This window comes from Thermobia domestica, chromosome 6, assembly GCF_964235325.1.
Source record: "Thermobia domestica chromosome 6, izTheDome1.hap1.1, whole genome shotgun sequence".
Classification (NCBI taxonomy): Eukaryota; Metazoa; Arthropoda; class Insecta; order Zygentoma; family Lepismatidae; genus Thermobia; species Thermobia domestica.
The window spans coordinates 8,173,580-8,199,665 of record NC_137459.1 but is presented as its reverse complement, the minus strand read 5'-3'; the positions used below and the strand labels follow the sequence as shown (position 1 = coordinate 8,199,665).

The window sequence follows — 26,086 nt, the reverse complement described above, 5'->3', positions numbered from 1 at the left end:
GTCAGGGGCCACAAACCTTTTGAACTGCCCCTAAGTCGAGTTTTCTTGTTTTTTTTTTCTTTCAACGAAATGAACACATCATACTGAGTTAAGTGTTGGTTTAGGTTTGGCTACACTATTTGCAGCTCTCGAGATATAAAACTTACAAGAAAATTTGTGATTGAATGAATTATATTGGATATTTTTGGACAAGAGACCACAAAAATTGTGCAAGGCCTCTAAATCAAGTTTTCGTATTTTTTTGCGGAATAAGCACATAATACTGAGTAAATTGTTAGTTATAGTTTGATTACAATATATGTAGTTCTCAAAAAAAAAAAAAAAAAAAAGTGGGGCTTAAAAGGAAATGTTTGATTGTATGAAATATATTGAACTTTGAGGATCAGTGGCCACAAAATTTTTGAATTGTCCCTAAATCGAGTTTTCGTACTTTTACGGAATAAGCACATAATACTGAGTAAATTGTTAGTTTTGGTTTGGCTACATCACACTGTATGTAGTTCTCAAAATATGGGGCGTACAAGAAAATGTTTGATTGTATGAAATATATTCAATTTTGTGGATCAGGGGCAATAAAAATTTTGGAACAGTCTCTAATTCAAGTTTTCATATGTTTTACGGAGTAAGTACATCATACTGAGTAAGTTGTTAGTTTTGGTTTGGCTATACTATATGTAGTTCTCAAAATACGGGTCGTACAAGAAAATGTTTGATTCTATGAAATATATAGAATTTTGTGGATCAGGTGCCATAAAATTTTGGATCGGTCATTAAATCTAGTTTTCATAGTTTTTACGGAATAAGCACATAATAATGAGTAAATGGTTAGTTTTGGTTTGGCAACACTGTATGCATTTCTCGAGATATAAGGCCTACAAGAAAATTTTTGCCTGAAATATATTGGAACTTTTGATCCAAAAAGAAATTTTGCAGACCATTGATCTGAAGTAAGTGGTGTCTGGATCGATCCGGGCCATGTGCCTTTGTGTAGGTCAGCATCCTATCAGTGGGTTTTTTTGGGGTTTTCCCGTTTCTCCTCACACTATTAATTCACCATTTTTCAAAATCTTTCATTTTCATTAACTATCCCTTACGTTAGCTTGAAAGGCATAACCCTGATATGAAAAAGTAGAAATGCTCTTTCTCTTTCAATTTCAATTATCGGACTTTCAAACTATGCTACGTATAAGTGTCGGAAGTCATATATTACAGTTTTGTCCGTGCGTTTGTTGACAGGTACCACAGCGAAAACGGTGAGAGGTATCGAGAGGTGTTTTGTTATAATTGATTTATTACCCTGGAAGAGGTTCCATGTCCTCCCGTAATCCTATATTCGAACAAGTGGTAAAAATTAGACATTTCCGGTTTCAAAGTTTAACGCCACAGAACACAAACCGTAACAGATAGCGAGAAGCAGTTTCAGCGTCTCAAGACAACGCAACACGGCTATCAAGCAAGCTTTACCAAAACAGGAAGTGGCTGAAATTTACTATTATTTCCAGTTATAATACTGAATTCTGTACAGCAAAAGTGGTAGAAGATATAAATAAGTGATTTTTGTAATTAATTCAAGGTCCCAAGAGTAGAATTGACCTTCTCCATTGATGCTCTATTCAAACCGGAAGTGGTTTAAGTCAAATACTTCCTGTTACAAAAGTTATTGCCAACAGATAGCGATAAAAACAGTAGCAGATAGCGAGAAGTATTTAAAAAAAAGATTTAAAACGACTCAATACTACATAACATAATCATTCACAACAGAACCGAAACCCAAAATTTTTCAAATTTACTATTGCTTCTGATTTCAATGCTGATTTTTATTGAGCAATAACGCTAAGAGATATTGATATGTGTTCTTTTACAATCGATTCAGCTTCCCAGAAATAGGCTTTATCTCCACAATTAACCATTTATTCATACTAGAAATGGTTCCAGTTAGCCATTTCCGGTTTTAACATTTATCACTAAAGAACAGAAGAAGTAATAGACAGGGGCAAACCGCTTTCTGCAATCGATTCAGGATCTGAACAAAACATAATCACAACCTGCAACACTATACCAAAACTGGCAGTAGTTCAAATTTACTACTACGTCCTGTTTCAATATTAATTTCCCACACAGAAAAAAAAACAGTAAGAGATATCTATCTATCTATCTATCTATATATCTATCTATCTATCTATATATATATATATATATATATATATATATATATATATATATGTATATATATATATATATATATTGGTAATCGAATCCGCTTGCCCAGAGTAAGTTCCCTACTTTCCATTAACTCTCTATTCAAGAGGAAATAGTTCACAATTTCTGGTTTCAAAATTTATCCCAATAGAAAAACGGTGTCATAAAAGTAACCAAGAAAGTTCTGCCGCTTTCTGTGAAAGTTTGTGTTCAATTGGCCCTCACACCGTGAGTTGAATGCGATCGGAGATAAGGCGAAGGTCAGTTTGGTGTGGCTATATCCAACATACTACCTGGTTGTGGCAGTTCAGTTACACCGTGAACTTGCGCAAGGATGGATTGAACATGGGACCTCCACAGAGTCATAAGGGCGTTTATGCTGTACGCGTTCAAACTGGAATCAAACGCTTCTGCAGCAGGGAGGAAGATATGAAAGTCCTTTGATGAGGGTGTCGTGACTAGGAGGACAGTGCAGAAGTGGTTTTCCAACGGTAGGGACGGTGATGAAACACTCGAAGATGCACCACATGTCGGAAGAACAACACATGCATAAAATGAAGATCTTCGGTCAGCAATTGAGGCATACAGTGTCCACACATGTGAAGAACTGAGACTACAATTCAGTGTGAGTGGAGAAACCATTCGCCAGCACCTCCAACAACTAGAGAAGCACTACCAGTTGGGTCGATGGGTCCCACATGATTTGACTCCGGGCCAGAGGGCATCGCGAGTAGACACCAGTGTTTCTTTGCTGTCTCGTCTAAGAAAGGAGCCATTTCTGGAAAGGGTGTTGATATGTGATGAGAAGTGAGTCCTGTACGAAGCTCCACTGTGCCGTCAACATTGATTAATGTCTCAAAACCCGGTTCCAAAACAGCCGAAACCACCTTCTCCAGAAGAAGGTCCTGTGTGTTTGGTGGACTACTTGTGGCATCGTGAATCGAGAACTGCTACCAGCTGGTCAGAGCATCAATGCATCTGTGTACTGTCAGCAGTTCAGCCGTGCTCAAGAGAAATTTAAACTCTGAAGCCAGCACTTCTGAATCGCAAAAGGGTCTTCTTGTTACATGACAACGCTAAGACTCAAGTGGCTAGGATGACCCGGAACTCTTCCACCTTGGCTGGAAAACACTTTTTCACCCGCCATACTCCCGGGACATTGTACCGTTTGATATCTTCTGTTTCACTCCTTGAACTATCACCTTAGAGGACGCCAGTTATGCAAAATGCTCTTGATACCTTCTCCGCTTTACGACCCACCAAGTCCTACCGCGTTGGAATCCATGCCCTACCAGAATATTGGCGGAAGATCGTCGATGCTGATGGGGACTACTTTTGATCCTCTAGGTACATATTAGGTGACATATTGATGTTCGAAGGTGATGGGTGAAAAAGCGACAGAACTTTCTTGATTATCTTTATAGAGAACGGCAAATAGTTTTCTGTGATTCTTCAGGGTTTAAGGAGAATACTAAATAACAACCCACAACAGTCAACCAAAAGAGGAAATCGTTTAAATTTACTACTATGTCCGATTTCGATTCTGATTTCTATAAAGCCAAAACGGTAAGAGATTTTTTTCAATCTGTTCAACTTGTCAAGAATTGGCTCCATCTTCTCTTTTAACCCTCTATTAAAACTATAAAGTGGATCTCGCGGTGGCTCAGTTGTAGAGCGTTCACCTCTGGTGCATGGTGTCCTTGGTTCGATTCCAGCTCGCGCCAAGTGAGATTTGTGGTTGACAAACACCGAGTGCGTGGGTTTTCTCGGTATTCTCCCGTTTCCTCCGACTTTCTTCATTCCACCATTTTATTCATTACTCATCATCACTGTCTCCTTTACCCTAGGCGGCGGAAGTGTGAGACGTAAAATTCAAAGTTTACATTTCATTTCGTGGCTGTTTTCAAACATGTTTTAACCTATGTATGTATGTATATATTAGCTTGTTGACGATAAATATTGAAAAACAAATATTTTTGTTGCTTACGTATTTGTTTTTCTGGGTTTGATTTCAATATATACACAAAGAGAAAAATTGGAAAAAGACTATCATTTATTTAAAAGTAGCTGAATATACCCATTCTTCGCATGGGCCAGATAAACTATCTATGTAAACAAACTGAACAGCGAAAAAAAATATCCGTCATTTCTACTACTTTTACATTACATGTGGCGGTAAACGCCCTCCTGAGACCCCCTGGCTTGATTTTTTTTTTTTTTTTTTTTTTTTGAAAAAAGTGTTTGTCGGTTTGGGACCTGGACCAAGGAACTCCTGACCAAAATTTGGTAACTCTTGGTCGACTTGTCTTTTTCCCAGGCCGCACACAGACAGACAAACACACTAACAAATCCTTAATTTTATTTGTATTAGATAGTTTCAGAATAGCCTTAGCATGACTATTTTGTAACCTAAACTTCTACCAGCAACTTAATCCAACTCGCTGGCTGTTTTACATGAAAGAACTGGTTGTATTCTGCAGCCTTAACAAATACGTCCATTGTTTTGCAGCGCGTTTTCTCCGGTTTGCTCGAACAGAGCCACATGAATCTGCATCACGACTATTTATAGATAGAGGAGAGGCTTTACGAATAGAATATTCTCCCTTGAATGTGCGCTACGAAGATTAGTTCAACTGTTTACAACAGTAATGGTCAATTTCAACCCATCGCGGGTAAGATCAAAATAAGAATCAAATTTCAGGGCCATTTTCTACTTTCCCCCCTCCCCTGCCCTCCCGCCTAGGCGAGGGTTTGCTGAATGTAATACATTTTCTGACTCTTTGTTGTGTTATCCGCATCGTGCTTTTGTTTCATTTGCCTACACTAATTAGAGCGTTAAAATTAGAGAATGAGGATTAATCAGCTCCTAAGCGTCACAAACTCGAATACTTTCAACAGTAAACAAGTAAGTACTGTTTCGTAGTGTGAAACTAAGACTTCCAAACTATGTAATTCAATACTCGAACTCCGTCCGTCCGTCTGTCCACAGAGATCAGAGCAAAAGCGGTAGAAGATATCGAGAGGAGTTTTTTTGCAATCGATTGCGGTTCCAACGATACATTGAATTTCTTCTATTAACTCTTTATTCAAAACGGAAGTGGTTTAACTTAGCCATTTCCGGTTTCAAAGTTTATCACCGCAGAACGAAACCGGTAACAGATAACAAGAAGCCTTTTTTTTGCAAACGATTCAGCATTTTAAGACAATATACCATGATAATCTACAACACTTTATTAATAACGGAAGTAGTTCAAATTTACAATTACTTCCGGTTTCAATACTGATTTTCCGAGAAAAAGCGGCAAATTCTATCAAGATGAGGTTTTTACAATCGATTCAGTATCCTAAGAAAATGTTCTATCTTCTCGTTTAACTATCTATTCAAACCGAAAGTGGTTCAAATTACATATTTCCGGTTTCAACGCTTATTATCATAGAACGAAAACGGTAAAAAATAATACAGAGAGGCGTCTTGTTGCAAACGAGTCAGCCTCTCACGACGACACATTTGACTATCAAGATTTTATCATAATAAATATTTATCTCACTAACTCTATGGTCTATGGAACCCGGAGGTTCAACGCCGTGTTTACAAAACCTCTCCATTGACTTCCGTCCTTAGCCAATTGCATCCAGTTTCTACTTTTTATTCCTATTTCTACGAAATCCACCTTAATATTGTCCTCCCATCTGCGCCTAGGTCTTCCTAATAGTCGTTTTCCGATTAGATTTCCAGTCAAAGCTTCGGAAGTGTTCCTACTTTCTTCCATTCTGGCTAAATGAGTTCCTTATCTGAGCCTCCTAGAGTTGATGACCCTAAGATTGTAGACTACCTATGGTAAATGGTGTAAATGATGCAGTTTCTCGTTATGAAGTATCCGCCATTTTCCATTCCCGTTCCTCTTGGATCTGAATATTCGTCTCAGGATCTTGTTCTCAAGTACTTTCAATCTTTGTTCTTCCCTCAAAGTAAGGGACCATGTTTTGCAACCTTATAGCACAGCTGATATGATGATCGTTCTATAAATGTTAACCTTCAAAATCATCGACAGATTCCCGAAAACAAAAGATTTTGAACTGAATTATAACAGGAATTTCTTGCTTTCATTCGACATTTAATTTCTTCGTGGAAATATTTTTGATCTGTTAATATTGATCGTTTTGATCATTTATATATATATATACCTAGTTATATCATAATTACTGTCACAAGTTTGATTGAGAATAACACAAAGCGTATTAACACCACGGCAATTTATTTAGGTCATGTTTTACATAAATATGTTCTACAACTGATGCACGAATCATTTTTCGAAATGTACCCCGTTGGCCTTGATGCAGGCACGAAGTCTGTCCGGCCACAGCTCAATGGCATTACGCACCACGTAAATGGGAAAATTGTTCACTGCTCGGATCAAGGATTTTTTTCAGACTGTCGAAAGATGGATGACGTTTATGGCAGACCCTTGCCTGAAGGACTGCCCAAAGTATGTAGTCCAACGGGTTAAGGTCCGAGCTGCTAGAATGCCAATCAGCGGTAGAAATGAAGTCGGGGACGTTGAGTGCAAGCAACAACTCGGTTATGTTTGCTTTGTGGCCTGGAGCGGAATCCCGCTGGAAGGTCAGCCTTTCTCTAGCGAACATGTAGCAAACAGTGGTTTCACTATAGGTGCTATCACTGTGTCCTGGTACACCTTGGCAGATGTTTTATCACCTTGTTGTGCAGGAGAGTTGTGCCTGAGTAAGTCACTCCGCACCAAACCATCACTGAGGCAGGATGATGTGCCCTCTGAACCCGGAGTAGATGAAGTGGCATACACATGGTCATTTTGGGCGTTGTAGACCTGATCAATTGCAAACACCTTTTCGTCAGTGAACAGAATCTTTCTGTGCAGATTGTTGGCGTAACGCCGCAACCGTCTCTTTGATTTAAAGACCCTCTGCGACATAAATGTTCGGGTCAGAAAGTGACCAGTCTGCCTCTTATACGCTCGTAGATGTAGGTCACTCCTGAGTACACGAGACACGGAATTTTGGTGATGTTCATTTCAGAAGCCATCACACTTTGTGTTCGAACAGGATTTCTTCAAATTCCTGCTGCGACTTCTTTCTGGACCTGTTGGGATTCGTACAGTTCGTGGTCTGCCACTCCTTGGGCGATCAGCTGCCGTTCCAGCCTCGCTGTATCGCTGTATGACGCGATACACGAATCTCTTGCAGATTTGTAGGGGTTTCAGGAGATTGAAAATCTCACCTGCTGTCTTCCCGACCTTGTGTAGTGCAATCATTGCTACACGATTTTCGTAATCGCTCCACTCCATCAGAAGTCAATATAATATCAACGTATGTCATGAACAGTCAAACACACACTACTGTGTTAGATGTGTCGCGTGGGATAGTGTCGAAAGTGATGACGGCCTACACAACACACGGGAAAACCACATCGGGGAAGCAGAACAGTGGGCGGAAGAAAATCATGAGTGACAGGTTACGCCGGGTATTAAAGCGCATTGTCACGCAGAACCGTCATGCCACTGCGGAACAAGTGACGGAGGAACTCAATCAGCACCTCACTCACCCTGTTTCGACAATCACAGTCCGCCACGAATTACATGACATGAACTTACGGGGTCGTGTTGCACGGGCCAAATCGCTCATCAGGGACCATAACGCTTTCGCACGCCGCAAATGGTGCCGCGATCATGCAACTAGGACCGTTAAGAACTGGAAACGTGTGATATGGTCGGATGAGTCATCCTTCATCCTATTCCCAACCACGGGCAGTGTTTATGTGTGGAGAACGCCCAAAGAAGCTTATGATCTGCAGTGTCTCCGCCCAACTCTGAAACATGGCGGCGGCTCGGTGATGCTGTGGGCCGCCATATCATGGTTTTCATTGGGTCCTGTGGTCACACTTAGCGGACGAATCACTGCCAACGATTATGTCGCAATCTTAGGAGACCACTTGCATCCTATGATCCGGATGTTGTTCCCGGACAATGACGCCATCTTCCAGGATGATAATGCACCCATTCATACAGCTGGCGTTGTTGCAGCGTGGTTTGAGGAACATCGGGATGAAGTTCAACACCTCCCCTGGCCCGCCCAATCCCCAGATCTCATCATAATTGAACATCTGTGGTCTGTCTTGGAAACACGACTCCGGCGACGATTTCCATCTCCATCCTCTCTCACAGAACTGGCCGATGCCCTGCACGAGGAATGGTGTAAAATTCCACTTGCTACCATTCACGACCTCTATGCCTCCCTCCCACGTCGCATCAAGGCTATTCTGAAGGCGAAAGGTGGCCCGACACCATATTAATCTGGTAAGTTGCAATTTCATGCAGGTGTTTCCATTTTTCTGACCACCATCTGTATATATACACAGTGGCGGATCCACGATATGATCAAGGGAGGGGCTAAACCAAAATTTGCCGTTTTATCCAGCGTAAAGCTGAATTGAAGCCCATTTTATCCAGTGTAAACCTGAGCGTCAAGGGGCTATAGCCCCTTACCTCCCTTGGATACGGCCCTTGTATACATATATATATATATATAGTAAGTATATATAGTATATATATAGTATATATATAGTAAGTTTGGGTGATTCCGGACAGTCGCTGAATCCGGACATTCTAAGCTTATGATAATATTGTTCTTCGCATGTGTAATATGGAGACTTGTTGTGACGCCTATTTGATGCACCGTACTTTCCTACAGTTCAGTGCTCAGTAGGAACTGCAAACAGTTTTGTACATAGTTTAGACGGTGGGGGAAAGAAGAAGAAACGTTAAGTTCATTTACATTGTTTGATCTGATGTAAATTTTTAGTGGAATATATTAAGGTTTTACACAGAAGTGGTAGTCAGCAAATGGTTAAGTAAGATATATATCGAAAAGAAGTCCCTACTTTACTCTTTGCATATTGGAAGAATTCTATTGCTTTGCGCGCGCCTGCTCTACGCGTGCACAAGTTTACAGTGCTCAAAATGGGAGAATCCGGACGCTTAGGTAAGGGTGAATTCGGACACGTTAATTACGTTAAGGTGAATCCGGACAATGTAATTAATGAACTAAGAGGATTCAAAAGACTCTCTTTTCTCGCTTTTCACTTTATGAGTATGAAATAGTACATGAGGTATATGCTTATTTCTAGCGTCTATTCATTTTTGCCATAAATGGACTCCGAGTGATCACCAGAAAAAGCTTTAAAATTATCTTAGGATCTACCAGCACAACTAAATTACAAAATGCTAATCATAAGATGCTCACAAATTCTACACTACTGAATGGTTACATCATCTGGTTCCCATTTGATCCGCAACAAATTCGGGAACATGAATTTCTTTTGTTGAATGACCTCTGGTGCTAGGGGTCTCGGGTTCAAACCCTGCTCCCGCCAAGTGAACTTTGTGGTGGACAAACACCGTGTGCGTGGGTTTTCTCGGGGTTCTCCCGTTTCCTCCCACTTCCTTCATTCCACCATTTCATTCATCTCTCATCATCACCGTCTCCTTTAGCCTAACCGACATAACCGTGGGACGTAAAACGCAAAAATTTCATTTTTTTTCTTTTGTTGAATGAACATGAGCCGCCAGCAATTGGAAACAATTTTTCTTGTGTGTCGTCAGACTCATTCAAAAACACGTCTCAATCGCCTTGAGAGTCCTCAGTTAAACAGTTCCTATCTTTTCCTGCTGTTGCTTCTCACAAACTCATATCCCTAAGGTCAGGCATTGCTAAAAGATGAAGTATCAAGAAACGCAGTTTGTTTCAAACTGTCTCCTCAAACACAATCGAAGGTATGGATGAAAACAACTGTGGGATTTGTGGGAAGAATTATTATGCACCATCATCAAGCATATACCGTTCCTGGGTTTTCTGTAGTGTGTGTAAAAGCTGGTTTCATGAAAGATGCGTGGGAAGTGATAAGGAACTGTATTTTGTCTTTGCACGATGTTTCTGAAATATGACTATTGCTTCACGAAACTGGCCGACGTCATTAACGCAAGAAAAATAAATGCTGGTCTCAGTGCACACACATTTTACATTTCACTAATAATCTGGTTGTTACAACAACAACAACAACAAAAATAAAAAATAAAATAAAATAGTAATAATAGTGCAATGTAGTTCTAATAGAAACAAATGTGATTACTATGTTTAATAATTAAGCGTTACAGTGGTATTTACACTATTGTGCATTTAGCTTACAATTTCAACAGTAATTAATATAGAAATTGCTATATTAGTAATTTGTATGTATTTATCGTGTATTTGTCTTTACATTTTGTACTCATCATGTTAGAATGTTACTGTAGCAAAATAGTGAGCTAAAATATACCTATCATGTACGTATATATATATATATATATATATATATATATATATATATATATATATATATATATATATATATACACCTTCCTTTAAAGTTCAATGTCCGGAATCGCCAACCTACTGCCCGGATTCACCATTTCAAATTTGCAAATCAAAGATTTTGTCAATTTTCAGAAAATTATTATTTTTTATTTCTTAACATGCCACTCCTGGAAAACTACACGCAAAAAAGGAAGGTTACTAGTAAACTAGAAAAAGGTGGGCACAAACAAAGTTAGTTTGTCAATATAGGGACAAAAAAGCCATGTGTCCCAGCAACCAAACCAGAAAGGTAAACGAGAAAAGGTGATTGCAAGCTTGCGTTACAGGTTAATATTGCTAGGTTACAGTGTAATAACTCATAGGGGTACGCTAACCGATCACGTAGTTACCACTATCAATCATAGCCTATAACCCATCACCTTGTTAGCATGTTGGAACAGCCGACTACTCGGTTAATGATAGGTGCGTCAACTACAGTAATCGAGTATTCTGCTTAATATAACAAATTCAATTGGTTAAAATCATTGGAATTGCTCCTTGAAACACAACTTTGACGGTTGTGAATACACATAAAAAATGCAATATGAAAATAAATGACAACTCCTTAAGGTTATCATTCAGTTGTACGTTACACTATCACGGTCACGGTAATTATGTGATTATGTATAGAGTATCGGGCCGGAGCCCCTGACTCCATGAGTAATATGGTACAAAGAATATATCAAGATATGCTGGTGGTTTGTTGGATGTTATTATTGTTTTGTTATGTATGGGAGACTACATCTGCAACTGTCGCAGAGTAGTTGGTAATTACTTCCTTACCAGTTCTGGAAAGATGTTAAATCCGTGGTGTTCGATAGACGTTCCGCAGAGCGCATTCGGTGCCGATGTTAGTTATATAGCTGGATTTATATGTCTGGGTAAAGTACGCCAGAACTTATTGTGGAGATGCCGTAGAAGGTCTCTGCCAGTGGGTAGCTCTAAATCAGGCCAGTCCATGAAGTGGCTCCCGGAGCCGAAGCGTGAGCGAGCACGAGCGGAGATAAGAACAGGTGAGCACAGGTGGCTGGTAGCTTCGCCCCTTCCACTGCATCCGATAAGTGTTGCCAACCACACATGATGGCAAAAAACCTCCGGCCAAGCCTGGTAAGAAATTCACACGATGTTGAAGCATTCAGCAGATGCAAGCGTGAAATGTGCAGGTGTGCTCTCCCCCTCCCCATTTCGAAAGCAGTGACGCGAAAACACTGCAGGAAATAAAATTGGTACGTTTTTTGATCGAGGAAGACGCATGACAGAGGTTACAGTTAGCGTTGAAGTAATTAACAAATGAACAAGAAAGAAAGAAAGAAACTAATATTAAACATGTCAGCTTACAGACATAAAAACGACTGCAAAAATCGGAAACGAATTGTTTCAGGCCTTTTTAGCTTGCTTACACAATTCGTGACGTTGTATTACATTAGCACTCGGTCTGTAACTTGTCACTCGCTTCACGTTTGCTAAGTTGTAAACGCCTTTCGTTGCTAGATTGGTAACAGAACGACGGGAGGTTGATAATAATAATAATAATAATAATAATAATAATAATAATAATAATAATAATAATAATAATAATAATAATAATAATAATGCGTATTATTATTATTATTATTATTATTATTATTATTATTAGTAGTAGTAGTAGTAGTAGTAGTAGTAGTAGTAGTAGTAGTATTCGGACCAAAGAGGGATGAAAATGGGGATTGGAGGAAATTCATAACGAGGAATTGCATAGTTTATACCGCTCACCTAACATTGTTAGGGTCATTAAATGTAGAAGGTTCAGGAGGGCAGGCCATGTAGCCAGAACGGAAGAAATTAGAAACGTTTTCATAATTTTAACTGAAAACCCAATTGGAAGAAGACCACTAGGAAGACCTAGGCGTAGATGGGAAGGCAATATTAAGATGGATCTTGCAGAAATAAGAGTACAGAGTAGAAACTGGATGCAGTTGGCTCAGGACAGAAATTAGTGGAAATATTTTGTAAACGCGGCATTGAACCTTCGGGTTCCATAGGCCATAGAGTTAGTTAGTTATTATTATCTAAAAGAAATGTTCAAATGTTGTTAAGAGACAATTACACAGAAGAACTGAGTTAAGACCAAACACTAATTTGGCGGAAGGAAATTCCAGTGCAGTCCAGCCCACTTTAAGCGTTATCCGTGCAACCCACGTTTCATCTTCAAGACATTGGGAATAATTGTTCGTATCATTCAGTTGGAATGTTTCCTTTCGAGTTTACGCTGTTACAGTAGGCCTACAACATTGTGACTTTCAAAATCAGTCAGTAACTATCGAAGAAAGACAAGCGTGTAGCTTCAGTCGTCGATATGATTTAACATTCTTTTTCACTTTTAACAAGCCACCGGCAAGCAACCAGGAACAATATATTTTTCCTTATTAAAAAGACACTCCTTGTTAAAAAGCACACTAATGGTAGTCACTAATGGTCACTCTTAAAAATGGAAAATCTCTTTGGCTCTCTTAATATTTTGTTTGATTCTTTGCGATCAAAGTGACTTTAAAAGTGGAGTAAGAAATACTATTCTTCCTATTGATACTGTAATAATGGTTTCTAATCTCCACAACCAACCCCTTGCTAAGCCTATTCGTACACACATACATGCATAAGCTAATTTTCTGGAGATAATACTTAGAGACTTACAAACAAGTGCTACAGTTTTTTTTCTTATCAACAGATTATCTCTTTTCCTAAAAAGCGAAACAACATAATATAACAAACCCACACTCGGATTAAGAACTTGATTATATATATATATATATATATATTGAAAACTGGTTTTCCATTGGGCAAGCTAGAAAATTTTTATAAATGTAAGCGATGGTTTGGTTCCACCACATCCTTCTTTAACAAAAGGAAAGAAAAAATAAGAAGAGAAACGTACATAGTTTATCATTTGATTGCTGTTACAAGTTTGTGTTGTCTATAGTTAACGGTTACCACATTGTAAAAAAAAACACTTTACACTAAATGGCAATCAGTTACCATACATACTTTTTTTATTTGGTAAGCTAGTGATTACCGCCAAGGTTGACAACACTTCCGCTCCTCTAAGGACGAAACCCGAAGATGCACGAAGTACGAACAATGGTATTTGCACGTAGAATGCTCGTGAGCGTTCACGAGGAGAGTTTCCACTATCTGCTCGCCGTGGCCAGGGCTGCTCTAAATCTTCCGGGATCTGGCTGTCTCGTCTATATTTGTCGTGACCAGTGATTATACGACCATCTCGAGTTTGCACACTTTCGCGACTTTGTAAGTGACTATGTGAAGCATGTTGTCAGGCAGGGCATGCATAAGAGATTGCAGCCAGGACTATCATCTTGAAGATGCGAACTCGGACCTCGTGAGAAAGGGAGCTACAGCGCAAGATTTGGTACAACGCTGATATTTTTCGTAATTCTCTCTGTTTTGTGTCTCTGATGTGTGCGGCGAACGTTAGACACGGTCTAAAGTTACACCCAAGTATTTGGCGTGCATAGCATGAAAAAATTGAAAAATGAAATGGAATCTTTAAGTTTAACGTCCCACGGTTATGCCGGTTAGGCTAAAGGAGGCGGTGATAATGAGAGATGAGTGAAATTGTAGAATGAAGAAAGTGGGAGGAAACAGAATAACCCCTAGAAAACCCACGAGCACGGTGTTTGTCCACCACAAAGTCCGCACGGCGCGAGCTGGGATCGAACCAGGGACCCCAAGCACCGGAGGTGAACGCTCTACCACTGAGCCACGGCATGCGTAGCGTGAGGAATGCGTGCATTCTCATCCTTTAGATTTCGAGGGGCACGGATGCGTCTTCGACTGTGGATGACAGCACAGCTTTTGTCTGCATTGATTTTCATTCTGCAACGTCTTGCCCATTCCTGAAAACCTATGAGTTGACGTTGCATGTAGATGTAACACTGTGTAAGTAAGCTACTTGTTGTTAAAAAGGCAGTATCGTCTGTGTATTTGCAACAACGGTGTGCAAATTATATAAAAGCGGTGAAAGTACAGCGCCTTGTGGAACACCTGCTTAATAGATCCAGACGTTGATTTAGCACCGTCAACAAACACATGAAATTTTCTGCCAATGAGGTAGGAACGCAGTAAATGCAGAAGACGATCTGAAAAAAAAAACTTGCTTGTATAGTTTATACTATAATAGTCCAGCTAACCACACTTTATCAAAGGCTTTTGAGACATCCAGGTAGACTCCAAGGGTGGGTTGTTTTCTGTTGAAAGCCACTGTTAAATGATCCACTACTCGCACGAATTGTGTAGTAGTGCTATGTTGGGCACGAAACCGAAACTGATGGAATGGTAGAAGGTCTCTAGTAACTACATGCTGTTCCAGCCTCCAGAGAGACACACGCTCAAAGAGTTTACTTAGGTGTGACAGGAGACTTATCGGCATATAGTTTTCCGGGAGTAGTGAATTCTTCCGGGCTTGGGGATGACGATATTACAATGTCTTAATAAATGTATATGTGTTGGTAATTCCGTAGATGAAAATCGGAGGAGGCTTGAAACTGGGTGGCTGATTTGTCGTAGCACTTTTAGTGCTAGTACTAGCATTACCTGAATGTGCTGGGGACAAAACCTTGAACTTATTACTGAGTGGGAGAGGTGGATATTCTGAGGGACTGTTAGTGAGGTGTTCGGCCTTGTTGATGTTTGCTAAAGAAGGCCTACTTCGCTTTAGCGTTCCTACTACCCTGAAATCCATATATTCGGGCTTACTCGAAGTGGATGGTTGTGAAGCACTGGACTGCTTAAGTGTAGCGGTTTTCAATTTTGCCTGGGCAGCTGTTTGCTTCTTGCTGCCTAAAGGCACTAGAAAAGCTTCTGGTTTGTACGTAGATTTTATTATTTTCCCCCTGAGACCTGGAATCCGAGATGATTGTACTTTTTTTATCTGATTTTGCTGATGTCTTCTGAGAAGCCATATTCATAACTAAACTGGGAGATGGCGCCAGCTTACCACAAAAGAGGGTACTGACGGTCACTGGATATGGTGTATAGTGGAGTTTAATTAGGTACCTACTCCTCTCTGGAGGAAGCACTAATATAAATCGTTAGCCGGTGAAGGTGCCAAAGTCGTCAACTAGTTTCGATGATATCAGCCCTCGAAGTGGAGAATATCACAAACAAATCGTTAACCCAAAAGAATAGCAAGTTTGTCAACAGTAAAGATCAATTAGGTGTGTTAGCCTGGGTGGAGGCTTAAAATCAACTCGACGATTGTTTCCTTAATCCTCAGAGAGGTAAGTAATCCAACCGTATTTAAGAAGTTCACGATTAAAACCAATGGGGATGGAAATTCTTAGTGAATCGCTTACTTTTCTCCGCCAGCTACGGATACCCTATTTTTTAAACTTGGTTAGAGCTCCAGGTGGCCAGTTCAATTGTACGTTTTTTTTCGCAAGTGACTAGCCGTTCCGGCTAAAAACCTGTTAGAGGGTTACGCCCTCTCTTAGGGAACTGAAGTATTGGAATAGTAGATGTGGGTGACTTTGAGAGGGTCTCAGAGTTCTTTATTATATCTTGTTACAATCTTGTTACAAACATCGGCCGTGTTTGTTCATCTCAGCGACCCCGAAAATAATGGATTCGACACTTAATATCGGTTATTTTCGATGTATGTCCCCCTCACCGTCCCTGAAATTGCACCTTAAGTTACATAGTCAGTTTAATTATAAAATTGTCGCACTAGAAAACAGACATTTGTTTACATAAAGGATTTTGTACCTAAAGTTTATATAAGTGTCTATATTAAAATATTAAATAATAGTAATCATATGTTTCAGTGCATGAGTGTTAGTGAAATTTGCCTACTGTCTTTTCTTTCAAGAAGTAGTTTGGTTAAAGGTAACAAAACTTCACCAGATCAGAGAACATATTAAGAACTCAGTTTCATTCAAATTACTTGTTTGTTGCATGAGCATGTTTAATGCACATCCACGAATAAACTACTATAAAGCACACGACGAAATAATATTAATTTTCAAGAATAATTGCAACAGTTTTCTTTTCGAGTGCTTTTTTAATATTCGCTATATTGAAATTTCTCAACTTGCATTTTTCACACGTTCCGAAAAAAAAATCGGTTTCGTTAGTAAAACTAACCTAATACAAATTATTTTCTTTTACATTTTTTCCAAACTTTACAGAAAGTAACCTGAAAAAATCTCTTTTTTACCAACTAACTAACTCACACTATGGAATGTGGAACCCGGAGCTTCAATGCCGCGTTCACAAAAGCTCTCCACTGACTTCTATCCTTAGCTAACTGCATCCAGTTTCTACTTTGTATTCCTATCTCTGCGAGATCCATCTTAATATTGTCCTCTCATCTGCGCCTAGGTCTTCCTGATGGTCGTTTTCCGATTGGTCTTCCAGTCAAGACTTTGAAAGCGTTTCTACTTTCTTCCATTTTAGCTACATGACCCGCCCACCTAAGCCTCCTAGGCTTGACGACTCTCACAATGTTGGGTAAACTATATAAATTATGTAGTTCCTCGTTATGAATTTTCCGCCATTCCCCATTCCCGTTCCTCTTGGGTCCGAATATTCGTCTCAGGATTTTGTTCTCAAATACTTTCAGTCTATGTTCTTCCCTCAGAGTAAGTGACCATGTTTCGTAGCCATACAAAACAACAGACATGATTATCGTTTTGTATATTTTAAGCTTCAAATTCCTTGACAGAATTCGCGACGACAAGAGATTTTGAACCGAATAGTAACACGAATTCCCTGCTTTTAGTCGACATTTAGTTTCTCCGTGAATATGAGTTTCCTCTGTTAATATTGATCCTAGATATTTGAAACTATCCAGTTTATCAAAAGTATTATTTAATATTTTAACGCATCCATAATTTGTTGTATTCCGATCTCGACGCACTTCCATGTATTTAGTTTTCTCTGCATTTACTTCTAAACCCATGTCCCTGCAAGCGTTTAATAAGATCTCTGCATTTCTTTCTATTGTTCTCCTATCATAACCTATTAAATTTACATCATCAGCATATGCCATAACCTGGTAAATACCGTTCAACTGTAGGCCCTGGTTGCTATCTTTGATTTTTCTTATAGCGTATTCCAGAACGAAGTTAAATAATAATGGCGACAACGCATCTCCTTGTTTCAGGCCATTTTCGACGTGAAAGCACCTGTACAAAAATTTCCCTACCCGGACTTTACTTTGGGATTCATTTAAACATATCTTAATTAATCTAATTAGCTTTCTCGGTATTCCAAGTTCTGTAAGAACGTTGTATAATGTTTTTCTCCTAACCGAGTCGTACGCCTTTCTAAAATCAATAAATAGTTGATGTAGCGGTGTATTGTATTCCCACTTTTTTTCGAGTATTTGGCGAATGGTAAATATTTGGTCGATAGTTGATCAATTTCGTCTAAATCCGCACTTATAATCTCCAATAATTTCATCTGCGTAGGGGGTCAATCTTGCTAATAAAATTTTTTGAAAGGATTTTATAGGATGTTGACAGAAGAGAAATGCCTCGATAATTATTACAGTCAGTTTTGTCGCCTTTCTTGCGAATTGGAACAATGATTGATTCTTTCCACTCTTGTGGCAATTCTTCCTTGTTCCAGATAAGGAGAATGAGTTTGTGTACCTTGTTCCACAATTTTTCGCCTCCAGCTAAAATTAACTCAGCCGGAATTTCATCTGCACCCGGAGATTTGTGTTCCTTTAATTTCTTTAGAGCGGTTTCTACTTCTATTCGGTTGGGTTCTGGAATGTACGGTTCTGCGGTGTTTATCTCCTTTTTTCCACGCACACTAGTTTTTCATTGAGTGTTAGGCAAATCGTCAAAGAAATCTTTTTATTTATTTTATTTATTTATTTATTTATTTATTTATTTAACAATCACCAGATACAGCTCAGAGGCCATTTTACACTGGATATTCAACAACAACAATAACAATGGAAAGGATTTGGGAAGGTATCGGCCAGGGCCTGTTTAGTAGGTACCATCCCGGCATTTGCCTGGTAGGACTGAGGGAAACCCTGGAAAACCTCAGTCAGGATGGTCGGCAGCGGGATTCGAACCCACGACCTCCCGAATGCGAAGCCAACGCTCTACCACTTGAGCTACTTCCATCTATTTAAGATGATATCCGTGTCAGTGAGAACTGTACCGTCAAATTTCTTTAATATACAGGGTTTGTCCGGGAAGTAATAGGACTGATTTTATTCCGCCATGACTGTACTTCGGAGCGTGCGCACACCGACTGGATCCGGTAGAGGGTGTTCCTAGCTAAAGAACGAGCGGCTGGTCAGTTGTCTCCGAGCACACGGAGAGTCAGGACAGGCTTTTTCGCGCGACGTGTTTCTGTGAGTGGTGCAAGCCGAAAATGCAGCATTCGTTAGAGCAGAGGTACGCGATTAAATTCTGTGTTAAACTCGGTAAATCTGCGACAGAGACGTTTGATATGATCAAGGAGGCTTACCCAGATGATGCTTTAGCAAGAAGTGGTGTGTTTCGGTGGCACAAGGCCTATTCGAAGGGCCGGGAAGAGGTCGCCGATGAAGACCGTGCTGGAAGACCTTCGACTTCTACAAACACCGACAATGTGACTTGTGTGCGCGAAGTTTTGAACTCAGACCGTCGACTAAGTATTCGTTTAATTGCCCAGATGTTAAATTTACCAAAAACTGTGGTTCATGAAATTGTGACGGAGCATTTGAACATGCGCAAGTTGTGCGCGAAGATTGTCCCAAAAGTGCTCACTGACGACCAGAAATTGCGGCGAGTGGAATTGTGCCAAGAAAATTTGAACATGTGTGAAAGTGACCCCCAATTTTTGAATAACGTAATCACAGGTGAAGAATCATGGATCTTTGAGTATGATCCCGAGACAAAGAGGCAATCTTCCGAGTGGCACACGCCGGCGTCTCCTCGCCCAAAAAAGGGAAGAATGAGCAAATCCAAAGTGAAAACGATGCTCATTGTCTTTTTTGACATCAAAGGCATCGTCCACCATGAATTTGTTCCTTCTGGACAAACCGTCAACGCCAAGTTTTACATGGAAGTGCTCAAGATACTCAAATAAAGGGTCAATTGGGTCCGACCACACATCGGAGCCGACTGGAAGCTGCACCACAACAACGCCCCATCTCACACCACCTTTCTTGTGAACAGGTACCTGACCAAGGCCGGCATCCCAACGCTTCCGCAGCCGCCCTACAACCCAGATGTGCCCCCCAGACTTCTTTTTGTTTCCTCGCCTGAAACGCCCGATGAAAGGCAAGCATTTCGAGACGACAGAGGGGATCCAAGCAGCTTGCACCGCGGCTCTCAAGGCTATTCCGGAGAATGAATTCCGTGACGCCTTCAATGCTTGGAAATCGCGCTGGCAGCGCTGCATCGACGCAGAAGGAGCCTATTTTGAAAGTTTTTAAAGAATTGTAACGATTGGCTCAATATTTTTTTTTTAAAAAAATCGACTCAGTCCTATTACTTTCCGGACAAAGCCTGTACAAGCACGAGGTTGATAGCCGTTCTTAAATTCGTTGATTCCCTTATACATGTCCCGGATGTTTTTATTTTTACTATTATCTTCAAGTTCCCTAATTATAGCTTTCAGAAAATCGCGTTTCTTTGTTCTAAAAGTTTTGGAAGTTTTCCGCCTGATATCTGCGAAATTTTGTGTAGTTATTTCATTAGGATTTTGTAGCCAGCGTAATTTTGCCTGTTCTCTCTTCTCTGCTAGTTTAATGCATTCCTGGTCGAGCCATGGTTTGTTCCTACGTATTTCCGCTTGTCCCAATTTTTCTTTTGCTGAAATTTTAATGCTATCTCTAATTTCAATCCAGGTATCCTCGACACTAGTGCACTCCGAATCTTCTAAAGCTGAGAATCTATTTGAAACTTCAATCTGGTATTTCTCTCTTACCAAAAGGTTCAAAATTCCCGAAAATTTTATCCCTTGATTCCCTAAGAAAATCATTCAAAAAATTGTCTTTAAGAATAATCCATCCCTCGTAGATTTTCCCCAGAGAAATGAATTATTTACTACGGCACGGACAGGGCTGGATCCAGGATTGTCTGTGGGGGTGCACCAATAATTCCCAAAATAGCCAAACACACTGAAACTCTTCAAAGTGACGTTTCACAATATTCTTTACCCCTGACAACGCTGATGCGTAGAACGGAGGAGAGATTTTAAAGAGAGTCGCAAGTGTTATGCAGGAAAAATTGTTCTTCTTTCTTCCTGGCTTCTGTTTTCTTCCATACTTGATAAATGTTATATTGTTTTGCTTGGTGAATCCTTTTCCTTCAACCTTTTGAAAATCGACTGAAACTATTGCTTTTGAAAAGCTCTGCTTTCTTTCAAGCCTCAAATGGAGACATAATGGCGGAAAGTTTCGGAAAGTTTTCCTATTTTCACTACTGGCTCTTCGTTTTAGATAGTGTATATTTACAACGAGGGGAGGTGCACGTGGACCGGTGCACTCCCCCTAAATTCGGTCCTGACCATGGGGTTGTTAATGAAATATTGGTTTATGAAATATAAACAAAATTGTTAGAGTCATTTTTGAGAAAATCATATATTTTTTAGTATTCAACTTTCGGTAAACTACCCTTACATACTGGGGTAGGAAGAAAATCCGAAACTCTCCCGAAAACGTTGACCGATATGGTCTGTGGGCGAGTGTACATAAATCTAATGGAGTGAACAGACGAACGGATAAAGAGATGAACGGACGGACAGTTATTCTAAAATCATTTATTCTAATCTGTGAATTGACCCCAGTGATCAAGCAGTAGCAATTTTAAACCATCAGGCTTCGCCATGGAAGAGGATACATCAGTTATATACAGTACTTCTGGCATTTAACGTTGAAAGTTCTCAACTGTACAGAAGTTTTATTAGTTTGTTGTAACCAGCATGAATCGGTTTTTCAAACGATATGCTTAGTTTCTCTGCAGGCGAGTGCTTTCTCCCGAACTTCCCTTCTGAGCATGACACTAGAACATGATCGCTATACAAGCATGTGAAAAGTGTTCTGATGCTAAGCCTTTCGGTTCTTAAGTTATCCATAATCAAAGTTCTTAATATATTAATTTAACGCGAGAATTAATAACATGAGAAATGTTATTTAGGTAGTAGTTAAAATCAATTGTGAACAGAGAAAGAAAGTCAAACGAATTCACGTGTAAGGAGAAAACATTTAATAACATTTAATGTATTTTTTTTAAAGTTGCAATTTTAAAAGGTTTTAAAATTAAAAAATTATTAATTTAAATTGTGCATTTTTCATTTACAAAAAGGAAAATTAAGTTCTGTTCAGAATTCTATGACTGTGACCGAAGGTTACAAGCTTGTCAAATAAAATGATAAAATTATTACAAGAAATTGCATTTGATATATATCTAACGAATGTTAAGAAAACATGAAAACGAGACATCTTTACGAATAATTCTTCAAAGTGTTTTGCAACTTGTGTCAACACCAACGAGAAGTCTTATATTGCAAACTGAAATCAAACATCAAGATTTGAAGCCTTTAAGGCTATACCATTTTTCTTTTCTTTTCTTTTTTCCCCTAAACTTGTACTTTATACATTTTGCACTTACGGATTATAAGTGTTGCAAAAATATTGATTCCAAAATATTTGAGAACATCAGCGAGTCAAAGTTTCATTTTAGAGCAAATATTTCCAAAGTAAAACTTGCTTTCCTCTAGTTTTATGTTGTATTTACATGTGAGTGTAAGTTAGTAAATAGTCTTGCACTAGTTCCTCCACAAGCTGTTTATACATGATACACACTTTGATCACACAAAAAAGTCTTGAGTTTATGACGTAAAATATAATTACTGTCATATTTAAGTCAATAGAACTTGAGACTATTCTTCTCTAGGCAACTTTTTCAAGGTTTTCTTTTCAAATGAAATTTCATTATTAATATATATATATATATATATATATATATATATATATATATATATATATATATATATATATATATATATATATATATATATATATTGTATTTATACGATTGGCATTGCAAATTAGTTCAAAATACTTCACTTTATAGTGCGTTTATTGTGGGTTAGTTACAAAAAAAATATACACGTTTTTAATTTTGATAAACAATAAACAAAACACATGAAACAATAAGAACAACTTAAGCCTAGACAGATCATTAATGCTTTGTAGAACAACGGAGAGAAGAAAAGAAGCGGACACACTTATCATTAGAGACCGGATGTTAGGCAAAATGCCTATTCTTTAATATTAAAGATATGATCAGAAATAACGTTTTAAACTTTGTATGGGGAGTCATAGTTTCAATTTAAACCAATTTTATTTGGCCTATTTTGCCTATTTCACCCATTCCTGCCTAAATAACTATTTTAGTGCCTAATGTTGCCTATTATATGCATTTTTTTCAAAATTTCACTTTATTGTGGGAAATATATAATTTAGTATTTCAAGAAAGGTTTCTGCCTCTTCCAAGAAATGTAAGTGCTGTTTGTAGTGATAAGATGTTGTAAGAGTTTGGAATGCAATGTGTATTGACAAAGTGCTGTAAAACTTTGGACTGGTGTATGTACTGATAAAGTATATAAAATTTGGACTGTTATATGTAGTGATAAAGTGCTGTAGAAAATGTATTTACGAAATATACATGGAATACATGTCAAGCATCGTTTTTACACATACAATAAAAGAAGATATTAGGAAGCAGGTGTGTTTCTATATTTTTTGAACATTATCTATGACTTGAATTTATTTATTGTCTTGAGTATTTATCTTCATTATTTCGAGTTACATTTTAGTGCCTATTTTACTGCCTATTTTTTAAATTTTAAGTGCCTTTTTGCCTGCCTATTTTCCAGGTTTTTAATGCCTAAATATCCGGTCTCTACTTATCATATTGTAAACACACACACACACTTATATATATATATATATATATATATATATATATATATATATATATATATATATATATATATATATATATATATAATTTTAAACTATTGATGATTTTGTCTATATTGCTGAGGGATAATATAGATAATATATGTAAATTTGTTGAAAGAGCTACATCCTCTTTGTAATATGATAAGTTATATATTATTTTATGTATTGCGAAAGGAAAACAAGTCAGAGAAGGAATAAGATAGGAATTAGAGCACAATATTTGAGGACTCTTCATAGTACATGGGAGCGGTTCAACATACTTGTACGTTGACTTGGCAACGATTGTGTAATTCTTTGGATGATAAGCATAATTATTTATGATGGGGCGTCACGTGAAATTTTAAAATTTAAAAGCTAACTTTACGTTATCCTGAAGGCGTACAAATCAAGACTCTACACCAGCGTTTCCCAACCGGTGTGCCGCGAGGAAATCGAAACAAAATTATTAATTCGATAGCAACCAAATTGTAAGACATACGGAAAGAATGTATATTTTTGTATTTCACATTACTATGAATTTCTACCATGGAAAAAAATATTGTAATTGTAATATATTATTCTACATCTATTACTGTGTAGCAGACAGTATATTTGCTCGTATACATTTCCACGGTTAGCTGCTATGTTGCGTTTCAATTGAGAGTTATACTAACACCGAGAAATGGAAGCACTTGTACAGTACGCGTCAAGTTAACGTTCGTAGAACACTCATTCGGACGTGAATGACAGAACAACACTTTGTTCAACAGCTGTGTTTTGACTTCGACGCATCGCAAGCTATGCGATTGTAATAATATGCACCGGTTTTGATTAAAACAGCAAAGTTAAAAGTACAAGACATTTGTTTGTTCGTTCGTTATTTAGTGATCTTCGTTCTTAATGAAAGGTTGGATACAGTTTTCGAAAAAGAAAGCGTATTTTTAACAATCTGAGTCCTATATTTCATTGCAATTGTTTTCTATGTTAAAATTAGAATAAAAAATAAGCATAATGAATTAACACAGGGTAAAACCAGTGATCAAACATTCATGTCAGTGAGAAAGAGATCAGTAATCACAGAAAAAAATTACCATGGTATTTTATATTTGCAAATAATAATAATAATAATAATAATAATAATAATAATAATAATAATAATAATAATATCTATGAGTGTGCCGCGACAATTCAAGTTACACCCGTAGTGTGCCGCAAGTTGAAAAAGGTTGGGAAACGCTGCTCTACACGATATATTTTATTTATGGCACGAAGCCTTTAATAACAAGTTAGGATCAATTTTGAGACCTACTAGGCATAACAGTCAACCTCTATAACGTCACCAAGAATGTTCAATTCTAATCTATTCTATCATATGTGTATCGTGTTGTCATGACTGTTTATTAAACTGTGTCCTCATCAAGAGAAGGTTTGAAATCAGTTATTTACGCTATTGTAATATTAAGTAGACAAATTATTGAGAAAGAATTTAAGATAAAAGATTACTTTCTAGAGTTTCCCAGCTGTCTGTCTTAGTTTCTGTCTTTGTTGTATTTGTTGTGTTTTTTGTCTTCCTTGTTATCTTCTTTGCCTTTGTTTCTGCATTATTCTGACCAATTAAACAGTCTTGGATGCAGTCTTACGTTATACGTTTGTTAGTAAAGGCTGCGAGAGATTTAGTTACCTGTAATAGCATACACAGAACTAATGGGCATCACAATTCCTCCAACGGTAAGATCCGCTGCTGCCAAACTCATAATGAACATATTCGAAACCTGAAATAAAAAGAACAAAACGCGTTAGCGATTGGATGCTATAAGAATTACATTTACAAAATATATAGAAGTAGAAAATTCCCTATATCAGGGGAAAAAATCACCTTGTATTGATATTTAGCAAATTTTGATTATAAATACACATTGTACTTACATATCTAACAGGTTTCTTAGAGAAAGGAATCGCCATTCATTGATATTTAGCAAATCTTGATTATAAATACCCACTCCACTTACTTATCTAACAGGTTTCTTACAGGAAGAAATCGCCAGTTATTTATATTTATCCAAACTTGATTATAAATACACACTGCACTTACATAACTAACAGGTTTCTTGGAGAAAGAAATAGCCATTCATTGATATTTAGCAAATTTTGATTATAAATACCCACTCCACTTACTTATCTAACAGGTTTCTTAGAGGAAGGAGTCGCCTTTCATTGATATTTAGCAAATCCTAATTATATATAAAACTATATGAACTGACATAAATTAAAGGGGTATTTCCGTTTGACGTGGAAAGCTGAAATTGTCAAAAGAGAATATTTTTTTTTAATTTTTAGGAGGTCTAAAGGGGGGGGGGATAATAATTTCCCCATCTCATTTAAATGGGTCTTTTTTGGACCTATAATCTCATGTTTATGAACTTGGATTTATAACAATTTTTTCTCCCTGATCCTTAAAATGTTATTAAGCCAATATGAATGAATCAAATAATTCACTCACTTTTCATACAA

At 38.1% G+C, this 26,086-nt stretch overlaps 1 protein-coding gene across 1 annotated transcript in view; it reads right to left on the bottom strand.

The window, feature by feature from the left end:
* Positions 1-25,342, bottom strand: part of LOC145687632 (histamine H1 receptor-like) — an 88,840-nt gene extending 63,498 nt beyond the window's left edge. Inside the window, exon 1 of the mRNA XM_081761096.1 lies at positions 25,257-25,342. Within this exon, the coding sequence (XP_081617222.1) occupies positions 25,257-25,338 (82 nt within the window). The 5' untranslated portion in view covers positions 25,339-25,342. The remainder of the gene's footprint in view (positions 1-25,256) is intronic.
* Positions 25,343-26,086: the final 744 nt, after the last annotated feature.